This window comes from Notolepis coatsorum, assembly GCF_963971535.1.
Source record: "Notolepis coatsorum genome assembly, chromosome: 2".
NCBI lineage: Eukaryota > Metazoa > Chordata > Actinopteri > Aulopiformes > Paralepididae > Notolepis > Notolepis coatsorum.
The window spans coordinates 39,061,316-39,087,214 of NC_140166.1; the positions used below are offsets into that span (position 1 = coordinate 39,061,316).

The window sequence follows — 25,899 nt, forward strand, 5'->3', positions numbered from 1 at the left end:
CTTTAAAATGTGTGAAGGGATAGCTATAGTTTAGTTGTTAGATGGCTGTTAGCCTTGATGCTATCAAGACATTCCAGTTGGGGTTGGTCGTCACATTTGATTTGGGGTTGGTTGTCACATGTTGTGTAGGCTATTATTGTTAGGCCGATTTATTGTGTTCTTATTTTGTTATATAGGATGGCCTAAAGATGTTTCCTGTTCATGTTAAGATGCATTAAGTTATATATTTTTGTCAACTTGTTAATGCAATTAAACTTTCAAATTTAGTTCTGCCTTCTTGTCTTCTTTTTAAGATTTCTTTTGTCACACTTTTTACTCTAGTGTGAATTGCTCATCATCAAAACATCTTTCAATAGTCATTCCTACATTAAATTGAAGCTTAACACTTTGATTACCACTGGTTAACATGGTAAAACGTGGTTAAATGCCAGCACCCACTTCAATGATAGCGTTGTGAACGCATAATCTCTGTCTTAAATTATGGCTATGTGTCTAATCTGCCCGTCGCTTATCAATGACTTGTTTGCAGTCAACATTGTCGAAACGATTTTTTTTTTATCGCTTCATTTCCGTTTGATAGCATTTTGAAAAGCCCTCGTTTTTCAGGAAAATATAAAGATTCAGTGATAAACGGCATTTACTGGAATATTCTGGCATACACAAAAAGGTTGTCATTTTTCGGCCTATTTATGAATCGTTTTCAAATAAACGCTAGATTATCGATAGTATAAAAGTACTTATGCACGCTATAGAAGCGGGCTGAAATATCGATTCTCTCATTTCCTAATCAGCGGCACACAGACACACATATGGGACACGTTGATATATCTGTGAAAAAAGCTCTGATTATCCCAAGACTGGTAAAATAGATTCATTACCTCAGATCAGATGTTATCCAAAAAGATTATTCCAATTCCTGATCGCCATTCCAAATATCGATCGTGTTTATTGATTCAGCGTTGGGTGCTGGAAATACATAATCCATGCTGTTCTGGGGTCGGCGATCAACTTGGGTCTCTTCAGTTGGCTTGACGGAAAAGTAAAATGAGGAAACTGGCCCGCCCCCCCCCCCAATCAGTCTAAACCAGGGGTCTCAAACTCGCGGCCCAATTGTAGCCCGAGGGATGATATTTTGCGGCCCCTACTTGACATCAAAGTGTAGTGTTAATGTGGCCCGCGCCCTACTGTTTGCCGAGACGTTGCGCGAGAGTTGGACGTTTTATTTATATTATCACTTGTAGGCTACCATAGCGCAGGCTCATGACAGCAACGTTATGTTAGTGACTTGGTTGAAACGTGATTCCGGAGTGATATCAAGTAAAGTGGAAGACAAATGCATCCTCGCTATCTCCTCTGACTGCGAGCAGTGCTCTGCATAAGCGGCTGGCTGCACTGCCACACTGTCTGTGTCTGTGTCTGTGTACGGGTCTGGTCCAATCACATTCAGCATCCCGTCAGCGTTCCCCCCCCTCACCCACAGTCTGCGAATCAGATGCAGAGTAGGGGAGTAGGGCGGGTCTTCACGGAATGCAAGTCGTCTACTCTTCTCTCTCTTTCAGTCCGAGTCAGTTGGCAGCGCATCTACAGTAAACTCGCTCCCAGTTTTATCTCCGTGAGATAAATGTAGTTACTGTACTAGCCTAGTTTCTAGCCATTTTCAAAGATGGTCAGTAAAGAAAAGTTGACTGCAATTCAAAGGTGAATGGACTGAAAAATATGCATTCATCCTGAGTCCCAGCACCAAACCAATGTGACTATATGCCAAGAAACGGTAGCTCTTGTGAAGGGTGGCAATTTGAAAAGAATGTATGACTGAGTGATGGAGACCATGTTTGAAGGCAAACAAAAGCAAAGCCCCCTCAGATCGCACAGCAACCAGAACAACTGAAATACTGGCTGGTGATTTGATTAAACAGCTTTGTATTAGAATTAAAAAAAATGCAGTGCATTTCCATAGCTGTGGATGAGTCCACTGACACCACTGAGAAGCCTATGTTCTGAAGAACCATTCATGTTCTGAAGAACTGTTCATGTTCTAAAATGTTATTGCTAAGGATTGAGAAGATTGGATCAGTTGTACTTTTTTTTTGAATGCTTGAAACCCTTTTTTTGTGGAATATTTGATGCGGCCCAGCCTCACCCAGACTCTACCTCCAGCGGCCCCCAGGTAAATTGAGTTTGAGACCCCTGGTCTAAACTAATGGGGTGCAGTTACACAGGGAGAAACGATAGGGGGCGGTATCTTCCCAATTGAGCTCAGAGAGACTCTGCAGCACTAACCTGAGGCTCGACTGATGAAATATGAATTCAAATCGCCAATAAAAAAAAATACGACAAACAAACGCTATATAGCGTTGGTGGCATTCATAGATCGGCATGAACTAACGACAAAACGCGTCGCTGGCATCCAAAGTGTTAAGATGTTGGCTTGAAATGTGTATCCCTCTCATTTTCCAACGTATTGTAACAAAGAGTTAATCACCTATCAAAGACACTGACACATAGTGTGACAACCAACCCCATAGTCTGTGACAACCATCCCCATGATGGGGTTGGTTGTCACAATGTGAATTGAGGTCATAATTTGTATCCTACCGATTCAATTCACTGCTCATGTCTTCTGCACATAAATGCATTCTGCCGCCCATTCATTAACCAATGTTTTCTTATTCTCACTGATTTGCACAAAAGTGGCTACAGCTGTGTGTGTTAGACGTTATGATGGCAATACCATTATTTACCTCCCAATATTTCCTATATTCTTTTAACCCATATCACTCCTTGCATTTATATCCAAATTGGGAATGTGCGAAGGAGCGTACATGCAACCAGTCAGTTCAATCAGTCCAAGTTACAGGTGCAGAGAAATGAAAATTGCTCCAAATACAGGACATGGGAGTAATGATAAATAGGGAGGACAGCGGGAGACGAGGTTCAAATGAAAGAGACCTAGGGAAAACGGGCATGTTGGCAGGTTTGGGTTTGATCCATGATTACTCACCCAATTGAGAGCTAGCTTGTGTACGTTTCATGGTCAAGTTGTACCAAAAATAATGTGTGCATGACTGTGGGGACTGGGGAGGAAGGGTAAAACTACATAAAAATAATAAAAAGGAAAAAAAATTACCATTCATCTTTTATTTTTCCTTAATTTAGAAAATGCTTCCTGTAGACATAATAGCTAACAGTCTATTAGATTCGTTTGAATAGCTAACAACTGTTTGGTAATAACAATGCAGTTTGTGTAGACAAAATCTTAAAGGGGAAATTCACCAAAAATTCCAAGAAAATATTCCTTTTACCCGGAATGCTATCTAAAACTCTGAAAATCACACATTTTCAACTGCCCCTTTAAAACTAGATAAAAAAAAAGGTCTTAGCAAATACATTTCCATGCCAAATACATGATTAATACAGAATGAAACAGCATATCAGTTTATACTTTCAAAAGGTATCAAAATATGTCCAGTTTTCTGTTTTAGAGTCCTAGCCTAGAGTATATGTGTTCCTTCTAATTGGAGACTTAAGGCTGCCCCTATGTTTGAAGCCATAGAAAATTGCCTGTCTGTCCCACAATGCAAACTAAATGGACTGCATTTATATAGCGCCTTTATCCAGAGCCCTTTAACTTAATGCCTTACATTCACCGGTATCGAACCAGGACCCTTCCAATTAACAGACCGATTACCAGACGACTGCTCTATCTCCTGAGCCACGGTCACCCCACTAACATTTGCAACCAAACATTAGAACTGCTATGTCAGCAACCAAATATTACAACTACAGCTAATTAGCATTAATCAAATGTATCTTTGATTAACAATAGCTAGCGTTAGTGGCAACATTTTGGTAGCTAATGGCTGCAAACTCTAGCGAACAGCATAAGAGGTAGCCCCTTTTGGATTCACTCGGCCAAACCTTGTTGGCGTGCATCACAGTCACGAAAGGGGCTACATAAGAGGGTGTGTTGAATGCTTTGCATTGTGGGGTAGATTAGAAGGACTGAGTGACTCATTAATGGGAAGACTCCATTAAAAACTTGGTATCTCATGTATAACCCCAATCCTAACCTTAATTTCATTGGACCTACCGCCCATTGGACGCAGTGCATGACTGTACATAAGATACCACGTTTTTAGTGAATCTCAATTAATGGGGGCAGCCAGTGGAAGTAGCTATAAAAGTTCTATGAAAAGTTTTATTCACAGTATTCCATCACAGACATGTTCAGCAAACAGGCGATTGTATTCAACTAGCAGGTGATTATCATTAACAATGACAACCGTGGCCAATGAATTGTGGCAACACATGTCATGCAAATACTATGAATAAAATAGCTATACGGTGCATCTCAAAATAATGTACTGTAAACTTTGGAAAGTTATATTAAAAACAGTAACAGTGTAAACAATACAGTCACCATGCAATGTAATTCACCTCAGTAAATATCTTTTCACATTTAGTTGTGCTAGGAAAAGGATTCCAAGATGTTTTTATTTGTGCGTTTTTGTTTGCAATACTCCACGGTTGGGAATGTACTTGAGCTAGGGGCATGTTCAATCTGAAAACGTTTTGCTACAGTTTCCGGGTTGAACGATGTTTCCTCCAAATGGTGTGCAATGCTCCCGTTTGGTGGGGGTGTCGGGATGTTAACCGAATCAGCAGTGACATACAGTATAAACCCCCTGTATCTGAAACAGCAGCGTACAATAGCTTCAAATTTGCCATGTTTGTATTTTATATATAGCATAACTCAGATATATCTTAATAAATTGATCTTAGCAATACTTAATCATATGGATTTCTTCCCTAAACACTCAAAATTCCCTAAAACGGCTTTCAACAGGTTCAGAGAAGTACAAAATGGCCATCTCAGCCACCATATTATGTGCTTTGTTGTTGTACATTTGTATGTGTATGTTTTTTGTACAGTAGCTAAATGGACCACTATTTTGAATAGCAGTCAGATCTGAAAGTTGCAAAGACTTTTACCAGTACCAGCCTGTCATAATAATAATAAAAAAAAAAAGCCATTTCAAATTAAATTGTTGCAGAATAAAATGCAAAAGAAAATGTAGGTGGATAGATACCTTATAAAGCAACTACACATTGAGAGAATCTCTGTATGCCAACATATTGAATAGCCTACTTGTGGGGAAGGGAAATAAACAAAAACACCATTAAACACCAGACTCCAAAAGGCCTATAGCTCATATAGCACCATTGCCATGTATGAGAATGGCAGTGATAAATATATATTGCGCGTAAAGCTTTACATTTTTCAGTTCTTAACAAGAATTGTCCTCGAGGCCTAATGAATTCTCCAAATCTACAGTATGTATGTATACAGCAGAGCCACAGTAATGCCAACCCCTAGGGAATGGAGGTCATTCAGAATAGAGAAACCTTCAGATGACTGAAATACAGAGACAAATTAAATGTAATCCCAATTAGAAAATATGGCATGCACGTGTATTCGAAAATGCCCTCTACTTGGGCTGGGCAATATCCGGGAATTTATATTATCTGTATTATCATATCAAGTGGGATCTTTTATTTATTTAAAAAAAAAAATCATTGTGAATTTTGATACACAATTTTGTTGTCTAAATGAATGATGAAGTGAATAATATATTATGTCATATTTCTCACAAAATTATTTTTATTTGAGAATGTAGTTCAATGGTGTATCACCATTACCACACAGTCCAATATGATGAACATCGATTGGATTATCCATCACGTGATTTCCAATATTATGCAGATATTGTGATATACTGTATATTGGAAGAAGCCCTTCTAATTCTAAACATTGTGAAATTGTTCCCCCCTGTCCCCACACCCCCTCCATATTACCCAGCCCTACCTGCACAATCCCATTTGTAGCAGAAATGCCTTTAAATGCACGTGTCAACAAAGAAATTCCAAAACACACGTAATAGAATGTTTTTACATTGCCCCATTTTACCCCCAGTATGCCCATACAGTACACTCGTCAGTTCATATATGTGAGGTTTGAATAAATGTACCTATTACGTTATCTTTGCACGTGATGTTGGTGTTGGCTTCTGGTCAGTTTATAGGACTGGTGTCCCTCTGAAACAGGCTTGAATTTGCTCTAGCGTCTTGCCTTTGGTTTCAGGGACAAAGATGATGGTAAAGATTATGTTGAGAGCGCACATGCAGGAAAACAGCCAGAATGTCCCAGCGCTGGTTATAAGACCCTAGAAGAGATCAGAATAGACAGTGATTAACATCAACATTTCCTAACATAATTTCCTCAAATCAAACCCGAAGTTCCCAGTGGCTGCTAAATATACACAAACGAAGGAATATGCATCTTGACTGCTTCAATTCAAACCTAATTCAGAAGCTAAGACTATACTGCCTCTTAGGCTACGTTTAGACGGAGAGAGTCTGAACAGAAACCGCAAAAGTCGTCTTACGGGTTCACTTTTAATTTTGCGTTTATGACGTGCTGTGAAGACCCACCCTACTCTGCCTCTGATTCGCAGACTGTGGGTGGGGAATGTGATTGGACCAAAGCAGAGTCACTCACAGACAGTGGGTCCAGTCACGCCGCGGGACAGATTCTTGTGTATTTAAAAGTACTGCCAATGAAGCCTTCAGGTGATCGCCATGGATAGAATCAGACATGCTTTGTTTACGCTTCTAGGCTACTGGCGCATGCCTGTGATGTAAGCAGTACACGCGACGAGAGCCTTGACAACCCTTTCGTCATCGTTTTATGCGGTTTGACAGTTTAGATGAGAACGCAAAGGTTTATCGTTTCTAGGAATTCCACCCTGGAAGGTAGTCTCACTTTTTTGCGGTTTCACCCCGTAAAAACGAAAGGCAAATCCGAAATTTCTTTTTTGCGGATTCACCTGCTAGCGTTTCCGTCTAAACTGGGCCTTAAGGTAGAATCTGCAATGCCGCCAAACAACAACCTCTAGGAAAAAGCACCCCACTTGTATAGCACTTTGTTTGCCTAAATTCTTTGGTCCAATATGTGGATTGGAGGTTATTAACTTATTATACTATGAATTTCTCCAGACCTCTCTTGGCAGAGCCTGAGGTGTGGCCAGAAATAGCAACCTCAACTATGCCCACTCAACTCCAACCCACACATTAGACCAAAACAAAAACATTAAATAAAATGCAATACCAAGCGGGGCTCCTTTGCCTGGAGGTCGACATTTCATGTTGCCTAAAGGGGAAGACCACAATAGGTTATGTAACTCTCTGAAATGCAGTTTTTGACTCCGTCAAATATCTGTCATGTAATAATATTTTTCATCAGCACCACTCACCATCAGGTCTTGGAAATTCTTGGTGATGATGAAAGCAGTGCCCCAGTTGGCGAGGACACAGGCAGCACTGGCAAAGCCCCTCACTTTAGTGGGAAAAATCTCAGACATCACCAACCAGGGAATGGGACCCCAGCCTAAGGCAAATCCTAAAACAAAACAAAAAGAATGAAGGGATATGGTGGCAACCTTTGTTGGACATGATTATGATCTAAGGTAAATACTGGTGCATAATGGTGTGGAGAGTGTAACAAACAAGCTATTCATAGTATTCCATTGCAGACATCTTGGTTGACAAAAAGCAGTCAATTAATCATTTAGCAGGCGATTATCATTAAATGACAACAGATGAGCTGTGACATTGCACCATACTGATTGAAGACACGTCATGATAATACTATGAATGGATGCAGTCAGCTCACCTGTGATGAAGAGGCCCATGCTAGCTAGTGCCAGCCAGGACAGGTCAAACGGGGTCTCCTGGGCTAATTGGCTCTGGGAAGTCCATGCTAGGCTGCTCTCTGAAGCATTGTTGTGCAGCTTGGTTGTCAAATGGAAGTAAAGCCCAAAGACTGCTGTGCTAATGCACATGGCAATGCCTTGGTTAAGAAAAGGAACAAGAGGGGGAATAAAATCAACAATATTTGGAAGAACTTTATCGGAGTAGCCAAGTACAAACAGGACATACGAGTTCTAAATCCCCTGCCTCATCAGTGAGAGAAATCAATATCAGAAGGCCTCGTTCAAGGTAAAGAGAGCATGTGTGTATCCCGCCAAAGCTAGTTTAATAACCCATTAATTTTCCCGTGCTGAGGTAAAGGTAAGGCAAAATAAATGATATACGTGAGTTCTATGTTGCTGCTGTTGCCATGTGTGGTAGACTGATGTCTAGCTTGATAATACTGTTATGTGTGGTAAACGGATGTCTAGCTTGATAATACTGTTATATGTGGTAAACGGATGTCTAGCTTGATAATGCTGTTGCTATGTGCAGTAGATGGATGTCTAGCTTGATAATGCTGTTGCTATGTGTGCTAAATGGATGTCTAGCTTGATAATGCTGTTGCTATGTGTGCTAAATGGATGTCTAGCTTGATAATGCTGTTGCTATGTGTGCTAAATGGATGTCTAGCTTGATAATGCTGTTGCTATGTGTGCTAAATGGATGTCTAGCTTGATAATGCTGTTGCTATGTGCAGTAGATGGATGTCTAGCTTGATAATGCTGTTGCTATGTGTGCTAAACGGATGTCTAGCTTGATAATGCTGTTGCTATGTGTGCTAAACGGATGTCTGGCTTGATAATGTGTTGTTTCAGCCACTCCATTTTGAAGCAGTACCTCCACAAAGCCTTTATTCATTCAGTGCAAAGTTGGAAAAAAAACATTCCAATACCCACTGACTGCCCACCAACGGTGCGCGACCAAATTCAATCGGAACATTACACACACTGAAGAAACCATGCCTAAATAGATGGATACCGTAGATGCACTTTATTATCCTAAAGGGATATTAGAGCCTTATAACACACACACACACACACACACACACACACACACACACACACCTCATTCACAGCACAACATGAGCAGATAAGAGAACAGACAAAAGAGATAAACAGTTCAGATAAAAAAAGGTTGTTAAAAACAATGACCAATGACTAAAAATGAGCACATAACAAGACTATGCAAAGCCTAGTTAAGCCGGATCCAGCCATTACATTTCAAAATGGGGAGTCAGCCAGTCAAGTCAGTTGGCCTCCAGGTACCGAAAAGATATCAGCATAATGGCCGTCTGAAAACCCCCAAAGTACATTCTTTTCAATACTTTATGATGGTTGAGTATAAGGCTGAGACCACTTATCGATTTATCGATAACTGCGTGAAATCGATAAGTGGCGATGTATTTAAAACAAATTTTTTATACTATACTAAAATACTAGGTCTTGTGGCATGTTTTAGTTAAAACATCCCCATTTCATGTAAATTCAGTTGAATTGCAACTCTGCACTCAATATGCAGTGCACTCCGCCATCACATCCGTCCAGAGCCCACCGACTATAAAATGAGAAGGATCACTGTGGTAGTTTTGAATGGGGAAATCTGTAACACTAAAGATGGCGGCAACGACACGCCGTGTGGGTGTGCGAGCCACGAGGGCGGCAGGACGCCCCACATAATTTATTTTTAAATACTAATAAAAATATCGATATTTATCGATAATTTTGTCCCGATTTATCGATTCTTCCAAATGGCATACCATCTCAGCCTTATTACGAGGTGAGGGACAATGCAACACATCACCAATGGTGACCATTTTCACTGGGAGGCTATTTTACTTCTTGGCAGGGGCCACGTTTAGACCCAGTGGAGAGAGCAAGCTTATGTAGCGTTCCAATCCAGCTATAACCTTTCAATTCGGCCTGATGGTGGCGCTAGAGTAAAGGTCTTCTGGTCACCAAAATCAATAGGTTTCTTCCTCTGGTGGTCATGAATGTGTACAGCGAGTGGCATGGCAATCCCGACATTACTTTGAGATATCTTGTTCTCAGTTTGGCCCGATGGTGGCACTACAGGAAACACCATGGGGTCACCGAAATCAACAGGTTTCCTCCTCAATGCGTCATGGATTTCATGGCAATCCGGTCATTACTTGTTGAGATATGTCACAGACACACATGGGCCTGATGGTGGAGCTAGAGGAAAGGTCATGGGGTCACCAAATGAATAGGGTCATGAATGTGCACAGCAAACTTCATGACAACACTGCCACTACTTGATATGTCCTGGACACACACAGACAAAAGCAATGGTAGAACCTCCCCCAAGGCTTCCCCTTGGAAAAGGTACTAACATCTGTGTATAGTTACAGTAGCGGTGATTTCGCATGCAGTCACTGCACACCTGAGATAATGAGAAGGACCTTTCTTCCAGCCTTGTCCATGATTAGTGCCGCTACCGCTGTGAACACTACCTGGATCAAAGCCACTATCACTGCAGCCAGGTCACCATTCTGAAACAGACAAAACACCCCTTTGTTCATGCTTAGTCCTCTCCATGACATACCAAAAAGATACTATACCAAAACTCTGAACTTCATACCATACCAAAAACGTGATTCACTAAAAACCAGGGCCCTCATTTATCAACAGTTCTTAGAAAGTGTTCTACTTTCGTTCGTAAGCACAGAATTTAGAATGTGTGTACGCACAAAAAAAAATCAGGATTTATCACATGCGTAGACGTGTCCCACGCACACCGGCAAGTACTCCGTGTTGATAAATGCCACTTGTTCTACGCTCCGCGCTCGTGCACGATTTTAAGTATTTGCATATAGCACCCCCCGTAATTAACCATATACGGTAATGAAACACCCCCATGAAATGTGGAAAAGTGGACTAAGCCGTCTACACTATGGGAGAAATACGTGACAGGCTGACAGACATGTACGGTGATGTCGGATATGATATCTATTAACTTAAAGACCATATTAACTAATAAAGACCGTGCTGGAATATGACTGCCTTTTTCCGTTTTGTTCCATTAATACCCAGGGATTAAAGTTCTCCTCAATTTCATTCCAAATCGCGATGGATTTTCCGTCAATGTTCTACCTGCATATGATTTGTAGAGGCATACAATCTATTTTGTTGTCGGTATTAGGTAGCCTATATGAATTACATATAATAGCAGCCATAGCCTACATTATGAAACAGTAACTTGCGCATATATAATATATCATATCATATTCCTATATGTCTCCCAGGAATCGTGGGGCTCTGGGGAATAAAGGTTGGGAAGACCCTGCTCTCATAGCCTATCCTTTATAATGTTATAGGCTATTTCATTTACAGTTTACTCCATCAGCCTACCAGCATGTATTACGTTCTTTGTTAGAACTCAACTCGTTATTATTTTGCGCATTGATTGCAGAAATACGGGAACATTTTGATTTATATTTAAAAGGCTTTGACACAAAACGAACTAAGTGGAATTTTGAAGCTGCAAGCAGAATACAAGTCATATCACCCACACGATATATGCTACCTGTATCCAGAGCATGTATGCTTTTCATTAATTTAAGACACATTTATTGCAACGGTTTTGTATTACACAAACTCAACAAATAACCTCTGTTCTCGTTGCAATGCGTTTTTAATTCTTTCTTATACAGTAGGAAGGGGGAAGAACACTATCGTGGGTGTTCATATGACTTGTATTCTGCTTACAGCTTCGAAATTCCACTTGTTTCGTTTAACAATGGCAAAGCCTTTTAAATATAATCAAAACGTTCCCTTATTTCTGCAATATATGCGCAAAATAATAACAAGTTGAGTTACGCGGAGCGCAGTCAGTACACCCCGTATATTCCGATAACGCTATATATAAACCATGCTGCATTCATTCAGAAGGAAAGACCTATTATTCCAAATGCTATTTATAGGGTTTTGACCATAATTACACTACTGTTGCTATTTTACAATTAACTATAATGAATTACGGGGGTCATACAGAACACGTCAGTCAAACTAATGCACAAAAGCTTATTTCCGCGTTGAAACTAATGCATGAAACTGATGAGAGCATATGCCGTCCGTCTGCAGTATCCATATTCTACCGCTGGGCGCCAGGTACGCATGCCCTGAGCTGAGCGAAAATATACGCACAAAGTCAAGTTCACGTTCAAATTGATAAGTCACACACTTTGCTTAGAAATGATCGTACGCACGGGGGTTACGTACGCAACGTTGATAAATGAGGGTCCAGGCATCTCATATTGTGTCATGCACTGCATTCCATGGGTGATTAAGTTGGGGTGTGTGAGGGTTGAGGTAGGGGTGGGTCTATATATATATTATATACACGAGATGCCTGGATTTTAGGGCCCTTTCTCACTCACCAATCGGGGTCGAATCAGCGCCCCCGGGGACGGGGAGGAGTGTTCTCACTCAGACGGACACTCCCCTTTTGGGTGCGAAGCGGCGCTGATTCGGAAAACCCCCCGCTGAACCTGGGACTCTTGAAATAGGTGGTCTCGGGTGCGGGCCAGTGGGAGCGGGGGGCGTGACACACACAACGTCGTTACTGTAATGCTTTTCATGCTTGCTTGAATTTTGGGCAGTTAAAACCACACAGCAACAACTGGACAATACCCACAAAAACGATATTTATGGGGAATTTGAGAGTTCAGACCTCAACCAAAAACAAGCATGTGGAGCCTCACAGCTCAGTGGATGAAAACATGAAGCCGCGTTACAAAGCACAGCACTTCCCTGGCTCGCATTAGGCCACAATGCTATACTGTTATACTGGCATATTCCATTCACGTTAGCATGTAAGCTAACAAAATCAGCGCCGACGAGATTAAACTCAGCTTTTGGTGTTCAATTGTGTTGATGTTAGTTTTGTTTTGTTGAGAGGCAGAACACGCAGTGAATGTATCCGTTTTGTTTATTGCACGTTCTTTGCTGAAAAATAAGTGCTACAGTGCCAGTGGCTATACTAGACTAGTACTAGGCTAAGCTAACTAGCATTAGCCGTTAGCTTAGCGTTAGCCCTGGGAAACGCTCAAAAGCGAACTCTACAACACCATCCATTCGTGATAAAATGGGGTGGGTTATATTGACAAGGCTTGACAACAGAGGTTCAAATATAACTTCATATTTATTAGTTATTTGTTCATTTTATATCAGCATCTAGTCTCCGCCGTCGTGTTAAAACACTTCCTGTTTACATTTTCGAACGTGACATCATCGCCTACGGCAAGCGTAAACGCTCAAAACGCAAACCGTAAACAGAACCCGGAGCGAACCAAGACTGAAGTGTGTACACAAACTAGAGGGGGGAGAGGGAGGGGGGAGTTCGCATCAGATCTCGGAACGGACCAAAGGGGAATGGGCATCTTCAAATATGGTCTCGGCGTAGAACATAATGGCGTTGATGCCGGTAAATTGCTGGAACAGCATCAGCATGACTCCAATGCAGAGAGGTTTGTAGACCCCGGGGTCCTTCAGGTCAGCCATTTGAAAATGATTCCCCTGTGGATTGCCATAGAGATGACGAGTCATTAAGCAACACACGCTTTGCACATTACAGTACAAAGATCACAGGGGCACTAGTGATGAAGCCGAATATATATTTGGACTTAACAGTGTCGTCGTGCTTCTTTGGACCAATAAAACTATTTTTTTACCTGAATCCTATCATCCTGTTGTGATGAGGACATGTGATAATCAGACGTAAAAATGTGCCGTGTTCTGGGTCTTACGAACGAACGAACACGCGCACACACACACACACACACACACGGTGAACTGCAGACACTATATAAACTCAACTATCTCGAATGAGGCTAAATTATATTTAGACTAGGTCCCCAAAATTGTATGAATCAGGAGCCTGAAACCTGGGAGGAATGGTGGTGTTAAGACAGCGAACGACAGGGATAGCAGTGGTTGCTAGCTTACTTGTGGATTTACATAAAGGTAAGACTGATGAAACTTGACAAGTTCTACTAAAGTGAAATTACTTTTAAGCTTCTTTTTAATAATCATTAACAGACTCCATAAACCTGACAACGTCTACAATGCTGGTCTCTTTGTCTTTCAGTTTCATCGGCAGGCCGACCCAGGTTCACTCACCTGTTCGTCGCTGGCGTCCTCAATGCGGGCACACTCCCACTCGGCGGAGGCGTCTGGCCCTCGCAGGAAGCGCAGCGCCTCCTCTGCCTCCCGCCTCTTGCCCTGGGACAGCAGGTACCTGGGGGTCTCGGGCATGAAGCACATGCAGACCATCATCACGGTTGGGGGGACGGAGCTGCAGATAGCCAGCCAGCGCCAGTCCAGAAAGTGCCCTAGAAGAGGACAGGTCAGGTGTGGGTTGTGGGGAAAGGATAGAGCAGGGGTGGCCAACCCGTGCCATGCGGCTCTTTGCCTGTCAATGTGCATTGACAATTGATTAAAAAAACAATTGGACATGGACTGCCCTCCTCCCCTCTGGGAGGCGCTACAGGAACCTCCACTCCAAGTCAAGCAAACTTAGGAACAACTTCTTTCCCTCAGCTGTCATCTCCCTGAACAGCCCCCCCAACCCCCTCCCCTCATACCATATAAACTCTGAACTCCATTGCCTATACCCTAGGCTCTGTTACCCATACTGTACGAACTTTAAACTCTGTTGCCTATACTCAATTTATACCTACCTACTGCTTTCACTGTCTAAAACTGCCCTAGACTGTAATCATAACTACCTACCTCATACTATAGTCTACCCATATAACTCTGTATGATAGCATGTACAATAGTGCTGTATATACCGTATATATATATATATATATATATATATTAAGGCTGTCAAACATATCGCGTTAATATCGCGTTAACTCCCGATTCTATTAATGCCACAATTTTTTTTAACTCAAGATTAACTAAAATTTTTATTTTTATTTTTTTTAACTAGACTTCACTCAGGTGTATTATTGATTCTCTCATTGATACTATGTTTGTTTCTGAAGTGTGTGTGTGTGTGTGTGTGTGTGTGTGTGTGTGTGTGTGTGTGTGCGTGTGTGAGATATAGAGAGAGAGGGGGGTGAGAGAGATGAGGAAGGAGCAAAAGAGAAAAAGAGCTGGGAGAGTGTGTGTGTGAGGGAGAGAGGGGGGTGTGTGATTAATCAGCCCTTGTGTGTGTGAATGTAACAAGTTCCTAACGTTTTCTTTCCCCTATTATTTCATGCACACTTTATTCATTGTTTTAAATTATTATTTTCTTTTAAGTTATTTTGTGCATCACTCTGTTTTGAATTTGATGCAAATTTGCAATGCATGAGGGTCATCCTTTTGTGTTAAATGGCTGCACAAAGCAAGCATTTGTTGACTCGCATGTTGATAAGAGTATTAAAACTTGGAACTTGAAAAAGATCTGTTTAAGGTAAAAAAAAAAAAAAAAAAAAAAAAAATGCGATTAATTTGCGATTAATCGCGAGTTAACTATGGACAATCATGCGATTAATCAAGTTAAATATTTTAATCGTTTGACAGCGTTTGACAGCACTAATATATATATATATATATATATAGGGCTGTCAAAATTAATGCTTTAACTTGAGATTAATTTAAATTATTTAAAGCATTAAAATAAATTAATCTAGATTAATCTATGGAGTGAAAAATCTAAGCGCAGCGGAAATAAGAAATGAATCTAAATATACTTTCTTTGTGTTGATTTTACATTAATTCCATGATTTTACTCAAGTAAATATCTGTTACAAGCTTCGGTTTTAAGTAGAAAAATGCTATTTTTAATCTAGATTAATTACAGAAAATTGAGAGATTAATTACTAAAATTCTTTTTATATATTGACAGCATTAATATATATATATATATATCTGTCTGTACATACCTGCTTATAATCCAAATGTATATATTATTTTAGATCACCTGTACATTGTATATTACTATTGTACTTTACTGTTTCATTTGGACTCTGGTTGGTTGTTTATCATCATAGTACTTGCCGAAGGTAAGTAAAAAAACATATTTCAATGTTGAAAATGTGCAGCATTCCCCTTTAAGGTTTACCAGTATGAATCTGCACAAAGGTATACATTTTTACAATACCATCGCCAACCATATTAAATAGCTTTTTGTTGCAATTCTTTTATATTCTGGGGACCAACTCCAGTTGTAATGCCAGTACCTTGGTCAAGGAAAGACCGTCAGGCTTTAAAACTGTGTAAGACCCAGGCCAAGAACCACGCCCTGAGAGAGTGAACTGCGCCCTGAGATGAAGGTTTGCCCTGAGTGGGAGGTTCGAAGGGTCAAAGTGGGTATCAAACAAGAGGGAAGACTGTCAGGTTTTAAACTGTGGATGCCAAACAGAAGGTAAAGATGACTATGAACTATTAAAACTGCTATACAAATAAAGTTATATTATTAAGGGCAGCGGCAGGAAACCTAGCATGCATGCGTTTTGGTGCGGGAGGAAACACCACACAAACACGGGGAGAACATGCCAACTCCGCACAAATGAGGGGAGAACATGCCAACTCCACACAAACATGGGGAGAACATGCTAACTCCACACAGAAACATGGGGAGAACATGCAAACTCCACACAGAAATGGCCCCGGCCATAGAAGAACCTTCTTGCTGTGAAGCAACACTGCTCCACCGTACAGAGTACAGCAACTTGCAATGGGCCTGGTCTACAAGATACACTACACCACTAAGATACCCATGTACATGTCGAAATAGTTCCCAAAAGGTCAGTGAATTCCACGACCACAACACCAGAGGGAGTTCCACAAATCATGTTCAACCCAGATTGGGCTCAAACAAGGAACTAAACACGTTTCGCAATTATGCCACAACAATGTGGAATGCCCTACCCACAGCCGTAAAATAATGTGAATCCCTACCCTCCTTCAAAACCGCTCTCAAAGAGCACCTACGGGTGGCTGCAATTCGAAACTGGCCCCGGTAAATGTCCAGACCCCCCCCCCCCCCCACACACACCCCCCTCCAATGTACAGTTTCTTCCCCCTCGAATGTATATATATTTTTTTTTATGATCTCTTTCTTTAAACAGTACTGTATATATCTTGTATGTCATAAATGTCAGGATGAAACAGTACTGTATATCTGTATGTCATGTATGTCATAAATGTCTTGATGAATTGAAAATGGGGGACCCTGATGTAAACAAGACGAAAGTCTTTTTCTGGTCTGCATCCCCTTAACAATTGTTTGTAGCCGTACTGTGTTGTACCAATTCTGCAATCTGTTAATAAAGTTTTCAATCAATCAATCAGTCGTGTACTTGTATTATGTCCCCTCAAACAAACACATTGACTTTGACTTGGCATATGACAGTTTGGCCATCGCCAAGCCCTACGGTAGGGTGTTGGGAGGGACATACCGGTAAGAGGACAGCAGGAGTATGCACAGCCAAAACACCTTCTCATTTCCCTGATGACAAGATTTTCTCTGAGAATTACCCATTCTCCATACAACAGAGGACACTGTGGGCCTTCCCCCATCTCTTTGATGATCTCCCTCTACCAATCTTTCCTTCCTCCCCCCATTCCATGTCCCCAAAATGTCACGACACCCCTATAAGTTGTGTATTCCCGTGACCCCAACCCCTTTCAGTTAGATGTTTCAAGATCAGGTGAGGGGTCTCTCTCTTCCCGTGGTGTCTTAGCTAAACACCTCGTTGCGAGTCATCCAGCCTAACTCTTACTATTTTGTATTGATAAAATGATAAATAAATGTATTGAGTTAATAAATCATATTAACCAGGTCTCTTTGGATCGAGTAAGTTATTAGCTTCGCCTATTTTCCACCACAACACCAAGGGACACAACACAACCTTCCTAGCTGGGCAATGATACAATAGTAGCCTCTATTGAGCGATGGTAATCGAGTTACACGAGTGGCATGCCACCAACAAGATTGGACATGGCAGCAAATTATGAACACGCCAGAACCAACGACAGCACAGCACTATCGGCTAGGGGAGGGAGGAATTTTTGGTCATGCTTACCGATCACATCACATGAGCGTCAGAGTCAGGCTCCCAGGTCGCTTTAGTTCACTCTTTCAACTGGCTTTTGAACCAGCCCTGGGAACAACTCAACCCTGAATCAGCCCAAGAGCCTTTAAAGGATACGTCATTTAGTGAAGTTTACACCACATGACTGCCGTTGTAATGGCGGGTGTTATAAAAGTTACAGGTTATATGACGGGAAAAACTCCTGAATGAGTTACAGCTTGTACATTTCGCTGTTGACCAGATAGCCTTTGAACACAATAAAAAGGTTGAATTTCTGACTTGTTCAGCGAACAAAGCAAACAAAGACGAAAGTCTTTCTCTGGTCTGCATCCCCTTAACAATGGACCCATCTCAAACCCTGCCCTCTTTTCTTGATCCTCCAATCACAGCTGTCGCTTACCTCGGACTTCCTCGTACAAACAAAGTTTGTCCGAGGTAAGCGACAGCTGTGATTGGAGGATCAAGAAAAGGGGCAGGGTTTGAGATAGGTCTATTGTGTGTATTGAGCTGTACTGTATTGTACCCATTCTGCAATCTGTTAATAAAGTTATCAATCAATCAATCAACCAAACTCGCAGCTAGTGCACATACCTCCGATATATGCTCCCATGATGCCTACCACCACCATGAGCTGAACACAGGAGCCCAATGTCCCGCGGACACGCTCATGAGCCACCTCCGAGATGTATATCTGACCAGAGGAGGAGGGGAAAAGCACAGTGGGAAATAAGAATATCAATCTCATGTCTGAGGAAAGAAATCACAACAACGAAGCTTAAGACAATGAGGCCAGTGGGTGTAGTAGCCGGCCTAAATCATGTAACGTTACTGCAAAATAATGCAGACCATCCATCAAAATGTCTCCCGATTGTTATTTGAATATTTGACTATTCAAAAATGACATAGGTATTCGACTATAGCCGATTGTTTTGTTAGTTAGTGTCAACTGCAATAAGCAATCCTAGAATCATTAGTTAATTCTCATTTAGGGGCCTTCCTGGATGCTTATAACAACCAGAGCAATCAGGGGTTAGACAAGGGCAGAGTAGAGTTACAGCGGCAACACTTAATAAATAATATTGTTAACTATCTTGTACTGTGCTGCACTTTTTATTGATTTATCTAAAGTGTTTGAAACTGTTGACAATCATATTTAAATACATAAGCTATCTTCTATAAGTTTGGATGAGCGTGCGGTTTTCGGTTTTATGATTATCTCTCAGAGAGAACTCAAGCTGTTGTTGCTGGTGGTAAAAAATCAAGTTCTCTTGAATCCATTAGTAAAGGTGTCACACAAGGGTCTATTCCGGGTCCACTTTTATTTATATTACATCTAAATAATATAATGTGATGAAATTATACAATCTTGTATGCCACCGACTCCATTCTAATACATTTAAATTAAATTAAAATGAAATGAAATTCTTAAACTGGCCGCTACAGATGTACAATTTGCTTTTGATACCTTTCAGATATCTCTCATTAACTACAAGCTTATCTTAAATTCCGATAGAACAAAGTGTATTTTATTTTCAAGGTATTGTGACCAATACTCTTAATATTAGTATTCATACAGCTCAGGCCACAGGGTTCTCAAACTGAAACTGTAGAATCTTGTAAATATTTTGGAATTTTCTTAGATAATGGGCTCACTTGTTTTTACACCCACGTGGAACACCTTTCTAAAAGGTTGAAAGTAAAAATTGGATTCTTGTATAGATTTTTTTTTTTGCTTTTCTACTGCCAGTAGGAAGACCCTTGTACAATTAATAATTATGTCCGATTATGGTGAAATTCTGTACATGCATGCCTCTCCCTCCACCTTAAAACCTCTCGATAGCGTACAGTGTTTTATCACTGGAGATACATTTCTCACTCACCATTGTGTTTTATATGAAAAAGTGGGATGGCATTCTTTAACTAAGCAAATGGATATGCATTGCATTTGAATTAATCTATAAGGCTCTGCTTATGAAACTTCCCTATTATCTCTGCTCTGATTGCTTTTAAATACAGCACATGTGGTACTAGGTCACAGGGTTACTTCTGCTTTAGACACACCACTTGTAAAACTGAGCTTGACAAAACTGTTTTCAAATATTATGTCCCATACAAATGGGACTGAACTACAGAATACCTTGATGTTAGAACATTTAATTCCATTAGAAGTTTAGAACCCTGATATTTTAGATGTTGCTTGTACTTGTTTCCTTTGATATGCATGTTTGTTTTTACTTGTTTGTCCAATGTGTTTTATATGTCTGTTGTACACGGGTCTCGGTCTCACAGGGCTGTACGCTAAGCTTTTTCACTAGGGGCACACTTGCCCCTAAATGAGAAATTTAGGGGCAAAAAATATTTTTTAGGGGCAAATTTTTAAATAACAATTTTACCATTATTTATATCGATTGTTTTTATATAATTTTTTTTAATAAAATATATATATTATATAATCATACTTGTAGTTGTATTATCTGCGAGACATCGCCACCACGCAACAAGTCTAAATGCTCGCTATATGCAACCAGCTCCACTGTCTGTGTGTACTGAGTAGCCTCCAGCTACGGCCAGGATTCTCCGGAGCTGCAGCTGGGCCCTATACTGTAGCCTCCAGCTACGGCCAGGATTCTCCGGCGCTGCAGCTGCTCCCTATTGACTATATTCAGCGTGCCCTCAGCTCGAATACGCATCGACTCAGTGTTATAAGACATTGATATCAGGACGGAGCTATCTGAACTATTTAGTTTAAAACCTGTTCCACCCCAGGTGAAATCTGCATAAAATGTATACCTATGGTAAATGGAATATTGCTCCACTTCTACAAGGGCTATTTGCATATTCTTGGTATCTAGGAACATCTATGGACCTCAATGAATGTATTCTCAGTGTCAGAAATATTGTGTCTATTACTAGGCTTGCTTAAATTCTGATGAAACAAAGGAAAATATGAATTATGATTTTTCTTTTCATCTTTGACAGTGAATAAAACCATGATAATAATGACCAAACTTAAAAAACTGCCACTGAGCTAATTCAGTACCCTCTTGAGATCATGTGTACAAAAGATCTAAGGAAATTAATAAAGGGAAGATGATAAAATTGAAGGTTTTGTATATACAGTACTGAATTCTACCATCCGGACCAATGCAATTTGAAATATTATTATAGAATATAGAATATATGCTTATACATTACCTTATTATAGCCAATTCGCACATTTATATATATATACATATAGTATCTTTCAAATGGCCGAGTTCAATTTGGATATAGTATCACCAGGCATGTATAATAACATATACAGATATTTAATGTAATCGACTGTACTTTTTTATTTCTCCCACAGTGTAATCATTTTGTAACTAATTTCAGATCTAATTATTCCTACATGATTACAATAGTGTGGAGAAACTGACTGCGTTTCAATATTTGTCAAAAACGTTACCTTTTGTAGCTTATTATCGCGAATCATAACAATTATTGATATGATTCATTCAGAATGCCTAACTTTGAACGACCATAGCGGACCATGGGAAGTGTAGTTTTGAGAAATTCCGACGCTGGCAGATAGCTGGCGATGCGCTCTTCAAAATGGCCGCAAAAAAACTACAATTCCCATGGTTCAACATTTCCATTTACGCTTCAGCGTCAAAAACGCGAGTGAAAAATAAAAACTTAAAATGATATAAACTCACTTTTAACCTATTGCTAAACTATTGCCAACCTAACGTTTTACATTCTACATGTATTTGTGACATAGTAGTGATAATAATACTTGAAAACGTTTGATTTTAAAAACGTTAAATTATTGCAGCACTCATAAAAATACTAATATACTGTATGATAATAATGTCAAAAAGGGGTCGGTACCGTGGCCGTGGGGTGGAACAGGTTAATGGGACGTTTCGTTTTGAACAGTAAGCTAACGCAAGCTATCATGCACTACTAGACTTACTGGAGCATTTGTTGATAGCTATCAGTAGCTAGCCGGCTGGCAGGCTCACCGAGGTCCCAGTGTTTACAACAGCCACGGGTGCGAGAGGGCTGGAGGAGAAGCAGATGCCACATCTCTCTCCGTGTGTCTGAGTTCAGTTCAGTTCGGCTCACTATAGGAGGTCGAACAACGCGTCGAAAATATGAAGCAATACTAACTTTACTTTTCTTCATAGCTAAATCAGACAGTCAGCCAGTCTATCAGAGTGAGTGCTCAGTCGATTGTTCCCGCTGATCATACCTGCTGAGTGCTCACTGCTCAGCTCGCGTGAGTGACGTCATCGCGTCATCACACGCCTTGGATAATTTAGGAGTGAAATGCGAATCCAAGGCTTGAAAGCACTACTCGCAAGCCCGCCCCCAGATAATATTTACCAATCGCAACGGCCAATTAAAGGGGCAATTCGCGACGATATCATCGCAGCGTACAGCCCTGTCTCAAGGTGCTTGCCTGTTTAAATAAAGGACACTTTTCTTTTAAAAATGATTCAGCCTACTGATATTTTTCTTTTTTTTATCCACTTTTTCTTCCATTTTTCTATATTTTCCTCCCATCCCAATTTCGTATCATCCAATTCAACCCTCCCCTGTCACGAACGCTGTTTCTTGCCTCCCACAAGCCGGCTGCAATGTGGACTAAGTCATACATAGCACAAGTCCCCTCCGGTACTTGAGGTAACAGCAGTCGCATCTTTTCACCTGCGCAGCTCGATCTCTCAGTGGCGAGGAGTAACGCGTGGGAGGCTCACGCTGCCCCCGACACTTCCTGATTCTACTGCGCAGGCGCACCAACCGACCTGTAGGAGTCGCTGTCCACAACGCCCGATCCCCACCCATCAGTTTCCCACCCCCTAATACGGCCAATGTGTATTAGTATGAACGACCAGCTAAACTGAAAGCAATGTGGAGCGCTGGGCTCGAACAGGCGAGCCCAGCGTCTCCGCATTCGTGGCGAGCGCCTTGCCCACTACGCCACGTAGCCGCACCCTAGCCTACTGATATTTATTTAATTGTTTTACTAATTGGATTTGGTTTCCTTTTTTATTCAACTAATCAATGGAGAACAAGTCACAATTATGATTATTTGTTTTGTGAAGGCCAGGATCACAGAAGCCCTTCAGTTGTGTAGAGTAGGAGTTTTTTTTGTGTAGTTTGATTAACTAATCACCCCAATTTCTTTTAACCCTTTCACTACCACACTACAGAAAACCTTTCACTACCACACTACAGACAGTTAACAGGTGACTTACTGGGACCACGAGTGAGGTGACTTACTGGGACCACGAGTGAGGTGACTCCACTGGCCAGCCCTGTGAGGACCCTCCCCAGATACAGCATCCACACATTCTGAGCTGCCACGATGACGGTGAAGCCAAACACAAAGGGTATGGCACAGAACATGAGACTCAACTTCCTGCCGATCTTCCCTACCAGCCAGCCACCCAGCAGGCCTCCAAAGGCTGCACCAATTGTCACAATAGACTGCAGAACAGACAAGAAAAAAAGAGTTAGCTCTGTGGAGGTCCATTGATTTGCTTGATTTGACATTTAAAACATTGGCTTTAACCCATTCACTACCACACTACCAACGGGTTAACCCTTTCACTGCGAATGGGGGACCCTGATGGAAACAAGACAAACGTCTTTTTCAGGTCTGCATCCCCTTAACAATTGTGAGTATTGAGCCGTACTGTATTGTACCCATTCTGCAATCTGTTAAATAAAGTTTTCATTCATTCATTCATTCATTCATTCATTCATTCATTCATTCATTCACAACACAGAAGGTTAACCCGTTCACTGCCACACGACAAAGGGTTAACCCTTTCACAACCACGCACACTACAGAAGGTTAACCCTTTCACTACCAGTGCCACACTACAGATGGTTAACAGTTCACTACAACACTACAGACGGTTAACTTCTGTAGCGTGGTAGTGAAAGGGTTGTTCATTCATGAATGTCATCATACCCCAAACCAGGATGCTTGAACATCGTTGAGTCGTAAGTTTGAGTCTGCAATTCTGGAGAGGTCTGGAATAGCAGGGGAACTGTAACCCAACACGAAGCCAAAGCTCAGAGGTCCCAGGACGGCGGCACCTGTGGCGAGGTACAACTTCCCATTCTTCACTGTGCTGTTGAGAAGGAACAAGGCAATATTCGGACGGGTCAATGGTCAGTGTATATTCAAGCAGAAGAAAGTGTTCTGAGAATAGTATAAACTAATAGAGCATTGCAGAGTTCAATTCACAAAGCACTATGCTGTCAACTGCTAAACGGATGGGGAGCAATTAGTATCTGTGATGGTGGTGGTAATGCGCTCGCAGTTTACTTTACATGCACATCCACTTAATAAATAACGAACTCACTCAAGATATGTATCCTGCTCTGACCGCACTCCAGTAGGGGACTCGTCATCTCCATCTTCTGGATCAAGTAGCCGTCTCGTTTCATTTTGGATATCCATATTGACTCCTTATCCGCCGTCACTTACGAGGACCATGGATGAAGACCCCGCATAGGCAAGCCAACTAGCAAGCTCTAGTCTTAACACAAAAAAGGACCGTGCACTTTTAAAAACTACATACACGCCAAACACACTCTAAATAAAAAATAACGTGCATAATGTTTTAACAGTGATCACCATCAAACATTATTATCTATCAACTCCCTGCCGCAGCAAATCTATCAGGTCAACTTCAAGAGCAAAGTCAACGACACGCATATTGTCAACATTTCACTCAGCTGATCTGTGCATGCCTGATATCACTTCCTGCTTTTCTCTTTTCAAAATAAAAGTCTTCTTCGTACGTGCTGAAAACAACAGTTTCAATCTGCGAGAGTGAAGTCTTTGGGTTTCCTTGGTTACATCGAGATTTATCAACACAAACACAAATCTACCCCGAACTCGCAATGTCAGTGTACATGTCAAAATACTTCCCAAAGGTGATTGATTGATTGAAAACTTTATTAACAGATTGCAGAATGGGTACAATACAGTACAGCTCAATACACACAATTGTTAATTAAGGGGATGCAGACCAGAGAAAGCCTTTCGTCTTGTTTACATCAGGGTCCCCCATTTTCAATTCATCAGGACATATATGACATACATGACATACAGATAGACAGTAATGCTACATCTATACATTTATGACATACCAGATTTGCAAATACAGTACTGTTTGTGATACAAAAAGAGTCCAGAAAAGGGGAGTATATACATTTGACGTAAAAACTACATTGGAGGAGGTTGGGTGGGGTTGAGGGGGGGGGGGGGGGGGGGGGGGGGGGGGGGGGGGGGGGGGTTGGGTAGGGAGGGGTTGGGGGGGGAAACACTGTACAACTGTACAAGCAAAACTGTACATTGGGATATTGACAACCATACTAGGTAATTTACATTGGAGGGGGTTGGGGGGGGGGGAACACTGTACAATCAAGCAAAACTGTACATTTGAATATTGACAACCATACTAGGTAAATTACTGTACATTGGAGGGGTTGGGTTAGGACATTTACAGGGGCCAGTTTCGAATTGCAGTCTCCCGTAGGTGTTCCTTGAGAGTGGTTTTGAAAGTGGGTAGTGATTCACATTCCTTTACAGCTTTGGGTAGGGCGTTCCACATTGATGTGGCATAATTGCGAAACGTGTTTAGTCCCTTGTTTGAGCCGAATCTGGGTTTAACATGATTTGTGGAGCTCCCTCTGGTGTTGTGATCGTGGTATTCACTGACCTTTGGGAAGTATTTTTGACATGTACATGGGTACCTTAGTCGTGTAGTGTATCTTGTAGACCAGGCCCATTGCAAGTTGCTGTACTCTGTCGTCTACTCTAAGCCATCCTAGGTTGTCAAAGTGGGCAGGGGTGAGGTGGGTTCTTAGGAGTAAGGTCAAGCAGTAGTCTGACCAGTTAGTTTTGAGATGTTTGTAATTTTGTTTTTAGCGCCTTTGAGGTGCTTTGGTACCATGAGGTGCAAGCATAGTCGTAGTACCCTTGAATGAGTGCTCCTGCCAGAGTCTTCAGGGTATTCCTGTTTACCAGAGAG

The 25,899-nt window shown here is 41.3% G+C and overlaps 1 protein-coding gene across 5 annotated transcripts; it reads right to left on the reverse strand.

Moving 5' to 3' along the window:
* Positions 1 to 5,803: 5,803 nt before the first annotated feature.
* On the reverse strand, positions 5,804 to 24,613 carry slc2a8 (solute carrier family 2 member 8). 5 transcript variants are annotated; one of them, XM_084338035.1, is made up of 11 exons: positions 24,498 to 24,613; positions 24,223 to 24,399; positions 23,826 to 23,988; positions 23,129 to 23,335; positions 18,452 to 18,551; positions 13,950 to 14,161; positions 13,194 to 13,346; positions 10,213 to 10,321; positions 7,733 to 7,909; positions 7,314 to 7,459; positions 5,807 to 6,224 (listed from the first exon to the last, which is right to left on the reverse strand). In XM_084338035.1, the coding sequence occupies exons 2-11, from the start codon at positions 24,318 to 24,320 to the stop codon at positions 6,078 to 6,080; spliced, it is 1,512 nt and encodes a 503-aa protein (XP_084194161.1). In that variant the 5' UTR covers positions 24,321 to 24,399; positions 24,498 to 24,613; the 3' UTR covers positions 5,807 to 6,077. The 5 variants fall into 5 exon arrangements, with proteins under 5 accessions (XP_084194162.1, XP_084194161.1, XP_084194160.1 ...); XM_084338036.1 differs by having other exon boundaries at positions 5,804 to 6,224; positions 23,826 to 23,983; positions 24,223 to 24,593; XM_084338034.1 differs by having other exon boundaries at positions 5,808 to 6,224; positions 24,223 to 24,593.
* Positions 24,614 to 25,899: the final 1,286 nt, after the last annotated feature.

Excerpts from the sequence above, each read along its gene's own strand:
- slc2a8 (XM_084338035.1), bottom strand. The coding sequence starts at position 24,320 with ATGGATATCCAAAATGAAACGAGACGGCTACTTGATCCAGAAGATGGA. Across the intron at positions 23,989-24,222 it reads GAGCAGGATACATATCTTGA|CACAGTGAAGAATGGGAAGT; the intron begins GTGAGTTCGTTA and ends CCTTCTCAACAG. Across the intron at positions 6,225-7,313 it reads AGAATTTCCAAGACCTGATG|GGTCTTATAACCAGCGCTGG; the intron begins GTGAGTGGTGCT and ends GATCTCTTCTAG.